Source organism: Bos grunniens, chromosome 18 (genome assembly GCF_055505025.1).
Source record: "Bos grunniens cultivar Pamir isolate PY7600 chromosome 18, Bosgru_T2T1.0, whole genome shotgun sequence".
NCBI classification, from domain to species: Eukaryota; Metazoa; Chordata; class Mammalia; order Artiodactyla; family Bovidae; genus Bos; species Bos grunniens.
The window spans coordinates 66,243,377-66,256,930 of record NC_141182.1 but is presented as its reverse complement, the minus strand read 5'-3'; the positions used below and the strand labels follow the sequence as shown (position 1 = coordinate 66,256,930).

At 54.2% G+C, this 13,554-nt stretch overlaps 1 protein-coding gene across 4 annotated transcripts; it reads left to right on the top strand.

The window, feature by feature from the left end:
• Window positions 1–159: 159 nt before the first annotated feature.
• On the top strand, window positions 160–8,978 carry SLC27A5 (solute carrier family 27 member 5). Of its 4 annotated transcripts, none has more exons than XM_086354999.1 (10): window positions 160–876; window positions 1,222–1,431; window positions 1,755–1,913; window positions 5,649–5,773; window positions 6,821–7,015; window positions 7,096–7,186; window positions 7,760–7,958; window positions 8,212–8,281; window positions 8,421–8,551; window positions 8,632–8,978. In XM_086354999.1, the coding sequence occupies exons 1-10, from the start codon at window positions 189–191 to the stop codon at window positions 8,666–8,668; spliced, it is 1,905 nt and encodes a 634-aa protein (XP_086211125.1). In that variant the 5' UTR covers window positions 160–188; the 3' UTR covers window positions 8,669–8,978. The 4 variants fall into 4 exon arrangements, with proteins under 4 accessions (XP_086211125.1, XP_086211124.1, XP_086211127.1 ...); XM_086354998.1 differs by having other exon boundaries at window positions 8,212–8,309; XM_086355000.1 differs by lacking the exon at window positions 160–876 and adding an exon at window positions 888–1,113 and having other exon boundaries at window positions 8,212–8,309.
• The last annotated feature ends 4,576 nt before the right edge of the window (window positions 8,979–13,554 follow it).

Here is a 13,554-nt window from a genome sequence, read left to right as displayed (position 1 = left end):
GGGGGCAGAGGGGCCAGCGACACACAGAAGAGCAGGCAGGGCCAAACAAACACCTGGGGTTAGGAAGGCGGGAGGGCAGAGTCCTGGGGCCCACACCTTGGTCAACAGTCCATGAGTCACTGCACAGGGGCGGGTCGCCGGCGGAGGTGGGCACTCCTGGACATTTCCCGGAGTTAGGAGCAGGTGCCATGGGGCTCTGGAGGCGACTGGCCTTCTCGTTGTTGCTGCTGCTGCTGCTGTGGGGCCTGGGGCAGTCGCCATGGGCGGCGGCAGCGGCCCCAGCTCTGCGCTGGCTCCTGGGCGACCCGGCCTGCGGCCTGCTGCTGGGCCTGGCCGTGCTGGCAGGGCCCTGGCTGGGCCCCTGGACACCACACTGGCTGAGCCTGGCTGCTGCGGCCCTGCTACTGACCCTGCTACCCGCACGGCCGCCGCCCGGGCTCCTCTGGCTGCCGGCCGACCTGGCCTACACCTTCCTGATGCTCCGCCTGGGCCTCCGCACCTGGGCACGCTTGCGGCGCCAGCCGCCGGACACCTTCGTGGACTCCTTTGAGCGGCGTGCACGGGCGCAGCCAGGCCGCACGATCCTGGTGTGCACCGGTCCGGGGGGCCGCGCGGTCACCTTCCAAGAGCTGGACACCAGGGCCTGCCAGGCGGCCTGGGCCCTGAAGGCTGAGCTGGCCGGCGTCGCGGGCCTGCGCGACCGGGAGCCCACCGCCCTGCTGGTGCTGCCCTCGCAGATGCTCCCCGCCCTGAGCCTGTGGCTGGGGCTGGCCAAGCTGGGCTGCCCGGTGGTCTGGATCAACCCTCACGGCCGCGGGCCACCCCTGGTGCACGCGGTGCTGAGCTCCGGGGCCCGCGTGCTGGTGGTGGACCCAGGTGAGAACCCCTGGACAAGGGGGTCGGAGGGGCTGGGCAGCAGGCGGGAGAGGGCGGCGGAGTACTGCTGTCCAGGGGGTCCCAGTCGGGGCTGGCTCTTAAAACAGCCCACAGCCCGCTGGCTCTTAGGACCCAAACCCAGTTGCTGGACAGAAATGCTGAAGGTCCCAGAGTTGTGTTGATTTTTTTTTCACCGTGGCTATTTGCGGGCGTTTCGCACCCCAATACTCATTACAGGTAAGGCAGGTGCGCTTCGCGGCTGCGGGGGGCGGGCCTCGGCACGTCTCGCCCCTCCCACCGCAGGGCACCCCGCCCCCCTGAAGCTTCCTCTGACCCCTCCCGCAGAGCTCCGGGCAAACCTGGAGGAGGTCCTGCCCAAGCTGCAGGCGGAGAAGGTGCACTGTCTCTACCTGGGCCGCAGCTCCCCCACGCCCGGGGTGGGGGCCCTGGGCGCCGCCCTGGCCGCCGCCCCCTCAGACCCCGTGCCCGCCGACCTGCGGGCGGACATCAAGCTGCGAAGCCCAGCCCTGTTCATCTACACCTCGGGGACCACCGGTGAGCGTGCCCGATGTCCAGGCCCGACCTCTGAACTCTCCTGCTGACCTGATCTCAAGCCTGATTTGTGCCCTCAACTTGGCCTCTGAAACCCTCCTTGCCCCTGGATTGTGACCCCTGGCCCCAACGTTGACAGCCAGTGTTATCTGAATGGTCAGTGCCAGAACCTTGCCTCTGGCCGGTAAACAGCCGCTGAAACCCTGACCTTTGGAATTCATCCGCTGAACCCCGATGAAAACCCACCCACGCTGGCCATCTTTCCAGAGCCTCAAACCCCTGAGCTTGCGGGCCTGCCCTACCCTCCTCTCCCCTCTTCTCCCCAGGGCTCCCCAAGCCCGCCATCCTCACCTACGAGCGGGTGCTGCAGGTTGCAGGGATGCTGACTCTGTGTGGGGTCACAGCCGACGACGTGGTCTACACGGTCTTGCCTTTGTACCACACCATGGGGCTTGTCCTTGGAGTCCTCAGTTGCCTGGACCTTGGTAAGCCTTTCTTTCTTTGAGGTCCCCATTCAATCCACAGGACTCCCAGCCTGGATGTCAGGGTGGCAAGCCCAATAGGTTACCCAGAACCCCAGGTTCCCATCTTTGACAAGGGACAGAGAAGCCCAGGGCCACCTGGATAGAGGGACGGACACCCGGGGAGTCCTTCGTGGCTGTGCCGCGGGCAGGAAGAGAGCGGCACTGCTGTGGGTGTTGGGTATTCCTGGCAGTCAGGGTCCCAGGTGGAGCCAGTGAAGGAACCGGCAGCAACCCTTCCTTCCGGTTGTCTCCCTAGACACCTGGCCACGAATTCAGTGAACAGAGCGCCTGGTCGGTTTTGTTGCCATTGTTGTCGTTTCTGAAATTTTAACATGGAATATATTGAAATACCAAAATTTCTAAAGTTTTCTACATGAATCCTCAGGTACTCACCACCCAGCTGCAGCCGTTAGCAGCATTTTGCTCTTCTGTGTTTTGATTATCACCTCCCCTTTACTCTCACTTTTTACTCTCATTATTTCTTCAAAAATCTTAAAATCATGGGCCATTTCAAACATACAGGAAAGCAGAGCAGATAGTTTGATGAAGTCTCTGAAATCCTCACCCAGCCTCAACAATTGTTAACGTTGCCAATTTTATTTAATAGGAACTCTCTTCTTTCTGGATTATTTTGGACCAGATTCTAGATACTATCTTTCTCTTTGTAAATACTGCAGTATGTATCTCTAATATGTAAGAACTTAAAACACCTGTGACCACTGTGATTATCACACCTACCTGAAAAATTAACAGTAACTCTTGAATAATATCTGATGCTCACCTCATGTTAAAAACTTCCCAGGAGTTCCCTAGTAGTCCAGTGTCTAAGCCTGTGTGCTCCCACTGCAGGGGCCACAGGTTCGATCTCTGGTCAGGAAGCTAGAGCCCACATGCTGCAACTAAGACCCAGGGCAGCCAAATAAATGATTACATATATATTTTTTTTAATTAGCCCAATTATCTGTCTTTTTGCAGTTCAAGTGTTCTTTGTACTTGCTTGCTTGGTCTCTGTTCCTCTCCCTCCCACATTCCTGTTAAAACTAGACAGTCTTTCTAGAGATGTTTTCATTTATTTTTAAAAGTTTTTATTTCTTTGGCCGCACCAGGTCTTTGTTGTGGCATGCAGGACCCAGTTCCCTGACCAAGGATCAAACCGGGGCGCCTGCATCGGGAGCATACAGTCTTAGCCACTAGACCACCAGGGAAGTCCCTGTTTTATTTTTACTTTTTTTTTTTTTTGCTCTTTACAAGAGACTCGCTTTTTAAAAATTTTTAACTGAAGGATAATTGCTTTACCATATTGTGTTTGTCTCTGCCATACATCAACATGAATCAGCCACGGGTATACATGTGTCCCCTCCCTCCTGAACCTCCCTCCCACCTCCCACCGCATCCCATTCCAGGTTGTCATAGTGTTTTCATTTATTTTAAAACAATCTTTATTTATTTATCTGGCTGCAATGGGTCTGAGTTGTGTCCTTCAGGGCCTTCAATGTGGTGCCTGGACTCTACTGTGGCCCGAGGCCTTAGTTGCTCTGTGGCAGGTGGGATCCCCAACCACGGATCAAACTTGTGTCTGATGCATTGCAAAGTGGATTCTTAACCATTGGACAACCCGAGAAGAATCCCCACGATGTTTTTCAGTTCAGTTCAGTCGCTCAGTCGTGTCCGACTCTTTGTGACCCCATGAAGCGCAGCACGCCAGGCCTCCCTGTCCATCACCACTCCCAGAGTTCACTCAGACTCACGTCCATCGAGTCAGTGATGCCGTCTAGCCATCTCATCCTCTGTCGTCCCCTTCTCCTCCTGCCCCCAATCCCTCCCAGCATCAGAGTCTTTTCCAATGAGTCAACTCTTTGCGTGAGGTGGCCAAAGTACTGGAGTTTCAGCTTTAACATCATTCCTTCCAAAGAAATCCCAGGGCTGAATGGACTTCAGAATGGACTGGTTGGATCTCCTTGCAGTCCAAGGGACTCTCAAGAGTCTTCTCCAACACCACAGTTCAAAAGCATCTATTCTTTGGCACTCAGCCGTCTTCACAGTCCAACTCTCACATCCATACATGACCACAGGAAAAACCATAGCCTTGACTAGACGGACCTTTGTTGGCAAAGTAATGTCTCTGCTTTTCAATGTGCTATCTAGGTTGGTCATAACTTTTCTTCCCAGGAGTAAGCGTCTTTTAATTTCATGGCTGCAATCACCATCTGCAGTGATTGTGGAGCCCCCAAAAATAAAGTCTGACACTGTTTCCCCATCTATTTCCCATGAAGTGATGGGACCAGATGCCATGATCTTCATTTTCTGAATGTTGAGTTTTAAGCCAACTTTTTCACTCTCCTCTTTCACCTTCATCAAGAGGCTTTTTAGTTCCTCTTCACTTTCTGCCATAAGGGTGGTGTCATCTGCATATCTGAGGTTATTGATACTTCTCCTGGCAATCTTGATTCCAGCTTGTGCTTCTTCCAGCCCAGCGTTTTTCATGAGGTACTCTGCATATAAGTGAAATAAGCAGGGTGACAATATACAGCCTTGACGTACTCCTTTTCCTATTTGGAACCAGTCTGCTGTTCCATGTCCAGTTCAAACTGTTGCTTCCTGACCTGCATACATATTTCTCAAGAGGCAGATCAGGTGATCTGGTATTCCCATCTCTTTCAGAATTTTCCAGTTTATTTAAATTCAGTTTAATTATTCTTGGGAAGAACTTGGTGCAGTGCATATTGCTTCCTAATTTGTCACACCAGAGACTTCTTAAAACTGGGATCCCATCTTAGGCAAAGAAGAATTGGGACATTTTCATTGGAAAAATCCTTATCAACCTCCCCCCTGGTCTTAGCAGCTCTTGAAGCCCTTTCCAGAATCCAGGCATTTCACTTGGGGTTGCCAACAGAGCTGTTGCTTTCAAGGACCCAGCATCCATTTTCACAGAGAGGACATCATACTTCACCTCCGCCAAGATACAGCTTCGAAGAAGACACACACCTGCTCCCTTCCCAAGCACAGGAGCAGTCGTCCCTCTGGGTGCAGGGCTGATGATATTAGCTTGTGGGGTTTTCTGAGGATTAGAGCTGAGGTAGGGAGAGTGCCATCCACAGGGCCAGCTGCAGAGGAGGGGATCAGAAAAAGAGGGAGCACTTTCCTGGAGTGACTGTGCATGCTAAGTTGCTTCAGTTGTGTCCAACTCTTTGCGACCCCATGGACTGTAGCCCACCAGGCTCCTCTGTCCATGGGATTCTCCAGGCAAGAATACTGGAGTGGGGTGCCATGCCCTTCTCCACGGAGTGACTGTAGTGGCCCCTAAGATGTACTGATCCACATGTCCATCCTTCACAACATCCATATATCCATCCAGCAACCCAGCCCCCATCACCCATCCATCCTTCTACCCGCTATCCATTTGCCCAGCTAGATAGGCATTCCTAAGACATTTATCACAATCATGAATGACTCCTGCTCACAGCCCTCATTCAGCAGGGCTTTGTACCAGGCACTGAGCTTTCCACACATTCTGAACAGGATTTGGACTCAGGTCGGGCTGTGCTCTTCTCTTGGGGACAGTCCTGGCTGGGCCAGTGACACAGAGATGAGTGTGATGCCATTTTGGGCTTCATGGGCCAGAGCCAGCTGGTCAGAGCAGCTTCTTACAGCAGCTCAGAGGCCTGACCTGAAACCCCTTCCTCTCCTCCCTTCCAGGGGTGACCTGTGTCCTGGCCCCCAAGTTCTCTGCCTCCGGCTTCTGGGATGACTGTCGGCAGCATGGTGTGACTGTGATCCAGTACGTGGGCGAGATCCTGCGGTACCTGTGCAACACACCCCAGGTGAGATGCTCAGAGAGCCCCCGAGTCATCCCAGTGAAGGTCTCAGGGAGATTCGGGCCAGGACTCACACAGTGGCCCTCAGGACAGGGGGTCCCACGCAAGGTTTCCCATCACAGCTGCTTTGAGGATCAGCTGTGCTATTTTGTGGTGGGGGGCGGTGGGGGGGGTGACTTCACCTCTCTCAGCCTCAGTGTCCTCTTTGGGGAAACAGAATAATACCTCACAGGGGTGCAGCAAGAATCAAACATGTAAAGTACTGAGAGCAGGCTGTGGCTCGGGATAAAGTCACTAGACCTGAGCAGGTCTCATCCTATGGATTAGTGACACGTGGACCCCAGGTGATTCTCTCAAGGAGTGTGTGTTAGTCCCTCAGGTGTGCCCAACTCTTTGCGACCCCATGGACTGTAGCCCACCAGGCTCCTCTGTCCATGGAATTTCCAAGCAAGAATAGTGGAGTGGGTGGCCATTTCCTTTTCCAGGGGGGTCTTCCCAACCCAGGGATCAAACCGTGGTCTCCTGCATTGCAGGCCGACTCTTAACCATCTGATCCACCAGGGGGGCCCTAACGTCCCTCCAAATAAAATCTCAAGGTAACCACTCAGGAAAAGGTTCCTGGTAACTAACCCAAGTAAGGCCCCGGGATAACTCCTCAAAATTAACCTTCAAGTCAGTCCCCCAGGTTACCTTCAGGTAAAAGCCCCCCAAGTAACTCCTCCTGCTAAGGCCTCCAGTAAACACCCCCAGGTAAAAGCTTCAGATAACCATCCCTGTATAACACCCCAGAGGTCTCCCTTAGGTCAGACCCTATAGAAGCCCTCTGGCCACCCCTACATATTCCTCCAGGTAAGGTTCCCAGGTATCCTCCACAGGTAAGCCCTGCAAGTAACTCTCTCCAGGTATAGACTCCAGGTAACTACTCTAAAGTTAAGAACTCAGATCCCCTAGATACAGGCCCCCGTCACCTCCCAGGACAGCTCTCCTGGGTAAGGGCTACTGGGGCACACCAAAGGGCAGCCCCTCCTCACCCTTCTCGGGGTGTCCCTGCAGCGGCCAGAGGACCGGACACATAAAGTCCGCCTGGCGATTGGCAATGGACTCCGGGCAGAAGTGTGGGAGACCTTCCAGCGGCGCTTCGGCCCCATTCGGATTTGGGAGATGTACGGCTCCACCGAGGGCAACGTCGGCTTCATCAACTATCCGGGGCGCTGTGGGGCCCAGGGCAAGACCAGCTGCTTCCTCCGAGTGAGTTGCTGGGCATGACGGAGCCCTGACTGGGGCTGAGCCCATCGGACCTCTGCTGATGCCTCCCACCATCTACCCAGATGCTGTCCCCCTTCGAGCTGGTGCAGTACAGCCTGGAGACAGAGGAGCCTCTGAGGGACGGTCAGGGCCTCTGCATCCCTGCGAGGCCAGGTACGGGGCTGGGGAACCTCCCCAGGTGTGCGAAGGGGTGAGAGCTGTGGGCTTCTCTGTGGCTGGAACAAGCCACCCGAAGCCTCGAGGTGGCTGACGCCCAGTGGTGGCGCCTGCAGTCCTCAGCCAGGCCCTGCATCCCTGGTCTGTCTGCCCACAGTCTGGGGCCTCCCTCTCAGCTGGTCGGTTCTGCCCAGCTCCTCTGCTTCAACCTCTGGCTCTGCTGCGTCTCTGGGTGTCCATCTGAGGTGTTCGCTTGCGCTTTCTGTGGAAGTCCCATCCTCCCAGGGATCCAGCTCCCGCCCTGAACCTTTTCCGAGGGTCTGCTCTCCTGGGGGCTGGCAAGCTCACAGCGGAATCTCTCTTCCCATCACCATTTGTGTCTCTCCCTTGTCCATCCTTGTTGGCCTTTTCCTCTTCTGAGGGGACTCTCTGATACCACCCTCATTTCCTGTCTCTGTCTCTGGATCCGTTTCTGGGTCTTTCTCTTCTCTGGCAGAGTCCGGGCCGTGGCCTGGGGGGCTCCTGACGCGCTCGGCCATGGCTAATGCCCGACTCCCGCTCCTACCCCAGGGGAGGCGGGACTCCTGCTGACCCAGGTGTTGCGTCACCAACCTTTCCTGGGCTACCGCGGGCCCCGGGAGCTGTCAGAGAAGAAGCTGGTGAAGAACGTGCGGCGCCCAAACGACCTTTACTACAACACCGGGGACGTGCTGGCCATGGACCACGAAGGCTTCCTCTACTTCCGCGACCGCCTTGGGGACACCTTCCGGTACCGCGGGGCTCCTCAGGGCCGGACGTGTGGATTCGGGGAGGGGCGGGGCTTGGGGAGTGGGCGGGGCCTCTCCTACCAGGGGGCGGGGCTCGATGGTGAGGAGGCGGGGGCTATCCTTTCCAGGGGTGGGCCCCTCGTACATATTCAGGACGGGACAGGCCAGGGGCCCAGGGGCCAGGAGGCGGCGCTTGGTCAGGGGTGGAACCTCCTTTCCCGCGCCCTGATCCCAGGCACCTGCTCCACCCCGCAGGTGGAAGGGTGAGAATGTGTCCACGCGGGAGGTGGAGGGAGTGCTGTCAGCCGTGGACTTCCTGCAGGAGGTGAACGTGTACGGCGTGCCTGTGCCCGGTGCGGAGGAGTGCACAGCCCTGTGGGAGGGGTGGGGGCTTGTTCCAGGTGGGGAGCCGCCAGGACCCGGGAGAGGGCAGCTGTGGTGCTGAGGTTGCACGTGCTCCCCAGGGTGTGAGGGCAAGGTGGGCATGGCCGCCGTGCAGCTGGTGCCCGGCCAGGCCTTCGACGGGCAGAGGCTGTACCAGCACGTGCGCACTTCTCTCCCGGGCTACGCCGCTCCCCATTTCATTCGTATCCAGGTGAGCTCGGGTGGCTGGAGGGGTGGATGGGAGGCCCGGCAGGGCGGTTGCAGTCGAGATTACAGTCGCTCCCCACGCAGGACGCCTTGGAGATCACAGGCACGTTCAAACTGGTGAAGTCCCGGTTGGTGCGCGAGGGCTTCAATGTGAGCGTCGTTGCTGATCCCCTGTTCGTGCTGGACAACCAGGCCCAAGCCTTCCGGCCCCTGACTCCAGATATATACCGGGCAGTGTGTGAGGGAGCCTGGAGACTCTGACCTCCCATCAGCTCACAGGACATCCGAAGGCGCTCCACCCAACGCTGTTCCCTCCTCCCCTTGTCCCCTCACCCACTCCCCAAACCCGACGAGCCTGGCCTTATCCCCAGCTTCACAGGCTGGGGTGACCCTGGCCCGCACCAGAGCGAGAATAAACCCGGATGTGTACACGGATGTCTGTGTCGATGGGGAGCGAGCCAGAGGTGCGGGGTCCCCCTGAGGGGCAGCCCTGTCTGGACAAGGCCAGGGGAATGGCTGGAGCCAGCGCCACTCCAGGAGGAGACAACACTCCGAGTCTGCCTGTGGCCTCTGTCGGGGCTGGGCCGGGCTGCAGACGAGGATGTGGTCTGGAGAGTGTGGGGAGAAGCGCCGTGAGGGGAGGTCTGACAAGGGCCAGAGGCGAGGCTTCTGGAGAATGGAGGCCATGGTGTCTTGGGGCTAGAAGTGCCCTCGGGGGCATTGCGGGAGCCGCAGGCCGGCTGACGTCAGCAAGAGCAGCTGTGCTAGTAACGGCCCTGCTGTGGTCAGCTGCTCCTGCCATGTCTTGTGCTGGACTCTGCTCTCCAGGCGTCCCTGGGCTCCTGTGCCAAACAGCCCCTGCCAGCTGATACGTCCACTTCTCGAGCACGTGCCGTGCTGCAAGTGGGGTTGAGCTGTGGCCACACACACACCCCCACCCCACCCCCCCACCCCGTGAGGCCCGGTTCAAGGGGCCCTGGCCGATGAGGCTGTCACTGTATTTCCTCTTGACAGAAGAGGTTAGCACCCATTCCGTCAACAGAAGAGCGTATGCTGGGAGCCCAGAGAGCCACGTGGCGGGAGGGGGTGCGTGCTGGACAGGAACCTGGGTTTATGGGTCCCCGAGCCTGCAGCATGGATTGACAGCTGTCCACTTCCAGGCTGGGTGGCCTGGGCAATGCCTAGAACCACTTGCCTCGCGAGCACTGGTTTCCTTCATTGTAAAATGGGCCTGAGGATCGTGTCCACCTCAACAGATGTTTGTGGATGTTAAAAAAACAAAGATGGAGGGCTTCCCTGGTGGCTCAGTGGTAAGGAATCCACCTGCCAATGCAGGGGTTTGATCCCTAGTTGGCGATCTAAGATCCCACACCATGTGCCTTGGGAGCAACACACATGCCATGACTACTGAGTCCAGGTGCCACAACTAGAGAGAAACTCACACACCGTAACAGAGTCCCAGAGCAAAACAGAAAAAAAGTCATCTCAAGGTTACATGTGGAGTTAGCATAAGGTCAATTATCACCGTTACCAGGGGCGGCTGCAACGGCGCACATAGCGCGGGCAAATGCACCGGTCATAGCAAACAAGCTCTTCCAACAACACAAGAGAAGATGCAACACAAGGACATCACCAGATGGTCAACACCGAAATCAGGTTGATTATATTCTTTGCAGCCAAAGATGGAGAAGCTCTATACAGTCAGCAAAAACAAGACTGGGAGGTAACTGTGGCTCAGACCATGAACTCCTTATTGCCAAATTCAGACTGAAATTGAAGAAAGAGGGGAAAACCACTCAGGTATGACCTAAATCAAATCCCTTATGATTATACAGTGGAAGTGAGAAATAGATTTAAGGGACTAGATCTGATAGATAGAGTGCCTGATGAACTATGGATGGAGGTTTGTGACATTGTACAGGAGATAGGGATCAAGACCATCCCCATGGAAAAGAAATGCAAAAAAGCAAAATGGCTGTCTGGGGAGGCCTTACAAATAGCTGTGAAAAGAAGAGAAGCGAAAAGCAAAGGAGAAAAGGAAAGATATAAGCATCTGAATGCAGAGTTCCAAAGAATAGCAAGAAGAGAGAAGAAAGCCTTCCTCAGCGATCAATGCAAAGAAACAGAGGAAAACAACAGAATGGGAAAGACTAGAGATCTCTTCAATAAAATTAGAGATACCAAGGGAACATTTCATGCAAAGATGGGCTCGATAAAGGACAGAAATGGTATGGACCTAACAGAAGCAGAAGATATTAAGAAGAGGTGGCAAGAATACACAGAAGAACTGTACAAAGAAGATCTTCACAACCCAGATAATCATGCTGGTGTAATCACTCACCTGAAGCCAGACATGCTGGAATGTGAAGTCAAGTGGGCCTTAGGAAGCATCACTATGAACAAAGCTAGTGGAGGTGATGGAATTCCAGTTGAGCTATTTCAAATCCTGAAAGATGACACTGTGAAAGTGCTGCACTCAATATGCCAGCAAATTTGGAAAACTCAGCAGTGGCCACAGGACTGGGAAAGGTCAGTTTTCATTCCAGTCCCAAAGAAAGGCAATGCCAAAGAATGCTCAAACGACCGCACAATTGCATTCATCTCACACACTAGTAAAGTAATGCTCAAAATTCTCCAAGCCAGGCTTCAGCAATACGTGAACCATGAACTTGCAGATGTTCAAGCTGGTTTTAGAAAAGACAGAGGAACCAGAGATCAAATTGCCAACATCCGCTGGATCATGGAAAAAGCAAGAGAGTTCCAGAAAAACATCTATTTCTGCTTTATTGACTATGCCAAAGCCTTTGACTGTGTGGATCACAATAAACTGTGGAAAATTCTGAAAGAGATGGGAATACCAGATCACCTGACCTGCCTCTTGAGAAATCTGTATGCAGGTCAGGAAGCAACAGTTAGAACTGGACATGGAACAACAGACTGGTTCCAAATAGGAAAAGGAGTACGTCAAGGCTGTATATTGTCACCCTGCTTATTTCACTTATATGCAGAGTACATCATGAAAAACGCTGGGCTGGAAGAAGCACAAGCTGGAATCAAGATTGCCAGGAGAAATATCAATAACCTCAGATATGCAGATGACACCACCCTTATGGCAGAAAGTGAAGAGGAACTAAAAGGCCTCTTGATGAAGGTGAAAGAGGAGAGTGAAAAAGTTGGCTTAAAACTCAACATTCAGAAAATGAAGATCATGGCATCCGGTCCCATCACTTCACGGCAAATAGATGGGGAAACAGTGGAAACAGTGTCAGACTTTATTTTGGGGAGCTCCACAATCACTGCAGATGGTGATTGCAGCCATGAAATTAAAAGACGCTTACTCCTTGGAAGGAAAGTTATGACCAACCTAGATAGCATATTGAAAAGCAGAGACATTACTTTGCCAACAAAGGTTTGTCTAGTCAAGGCTATGGTTTTTCCTGTGGTCATGTATGGATGTGAGAGTTGGACTGTGAAGATGGCTGAGTGCCGAAGAATAGATGCTTTGGAACTGTGGTGTTGGAGAAGACTCTTGAGAGTCTCTTGGCCTGCAAGGAGATCCAACCAGTCCATTCTGAAGGAGATCAGCCCTGGGATTTCTTTGGAAGGAATGATGCTAAAGCTGAAACTCCAGTACTTTGGCCACTTCATGAGAAGAGTTGACTTATTGGAAAAGACTCTGATGCTGGGAGGGACTGGGGGCAGGAGGAGAAGGGGACGACAGAGGATGAGATGGCTAGATGGCATCACTGACTCGATGGACGTGAGTCTGAGTGAACTCTGGGAATTGGTGATGGACAGGGAGGCCTGGCGTGCTGCGATTCATGGGGTCACAAAGAGTCTGACACGACTGAGCGACTGAACTGAACTGAGATAAACACATATATCCACACCAACTCTTGCACATCAATGTTCATAGCTGCATTATTCCCAGTCCCCAAGCCTGCAAACAACCCAGTGCCCAGAGAACTTAGGAATGGATAAAACAAATGTGCTAAATGTGTAAATGGCGTATTATTATCGGCAGCAAAAAAAAAAAAAAGCAGCTCTGATAGATCCAGAGACAGAAAAGAGACCGGTGATTGCCAGGGGCAGGGGGAAGACGACTTGGGGGACTGCCAATAGGGGTGCATGCTTTGTGTAATGAGAAATTTTTCTAAACCTGTGATGACTGAGACACAGCTCTGAGAGTACACTAAAAACCACTGCATCGTATACCTGCAAGGAGTGAATTGCATGGCATATGGCTGTCTCCATAAAGCTGCTAAGAAATCTCAACACTGCAATTTAACATTTTACGATGTGTGCATTTTTATTTTTTAGAATATTAAGCCTTTACCTACTTTGCTGGCTGAGTTTGTGGCGTCCCTTCAAAGTCGTGACCCAGGCCAGCGTCCTGCTCTCCTGCCCCACTCTCCCCGCCCGCCCCAGCCTTGCTCAGCAGCTCTGGGGTGCGGTACCCTACCTGCCTCTGGTGCATCTTCATCGAGTGCAGGGGCAGGCAGCCTGCTCCTGGGCCCAGCGTTGTAACCATCTCCTGCTCAACCAGCCCTAGAGCTACCAAGATGGCTGAACACACAACACGTGGAGGTGAGCACCTCCCACCACGCAGGGTCACGTGCCCACCGGACCAGGGGGGGGTAGGCTTTGTAGTCAGGAGAGGCTAGGGGGGCCCTGACTCCTGCTGAGGGTGTGACTGGCTCATTGGGGTGACTGCCGGCTTTGAGGGGGAATCAGTCACTCTGGGGGGGAAACAGCACCCAGGGAGCTGTTTGACTCGGGGATCTTACCAGGAACAGCATGGGGAGCAAGGGAAGGGGATTTGCTAATTGCCCTTTGAGGCTCTCCTGGTTTCTGGTGTTACGGAGGCAACAGAATCAGGCCTTACTTTTAGCCTCCTTCCTACACCCGCTGGTGCAGATGTCAGATAGACCCGCGTCAGATTGCGGTTCGGCCAACCACTAGGTCGCCTCCAGCAGGCTTAATTCGGGAGCAACGGCAGAGGAAAGA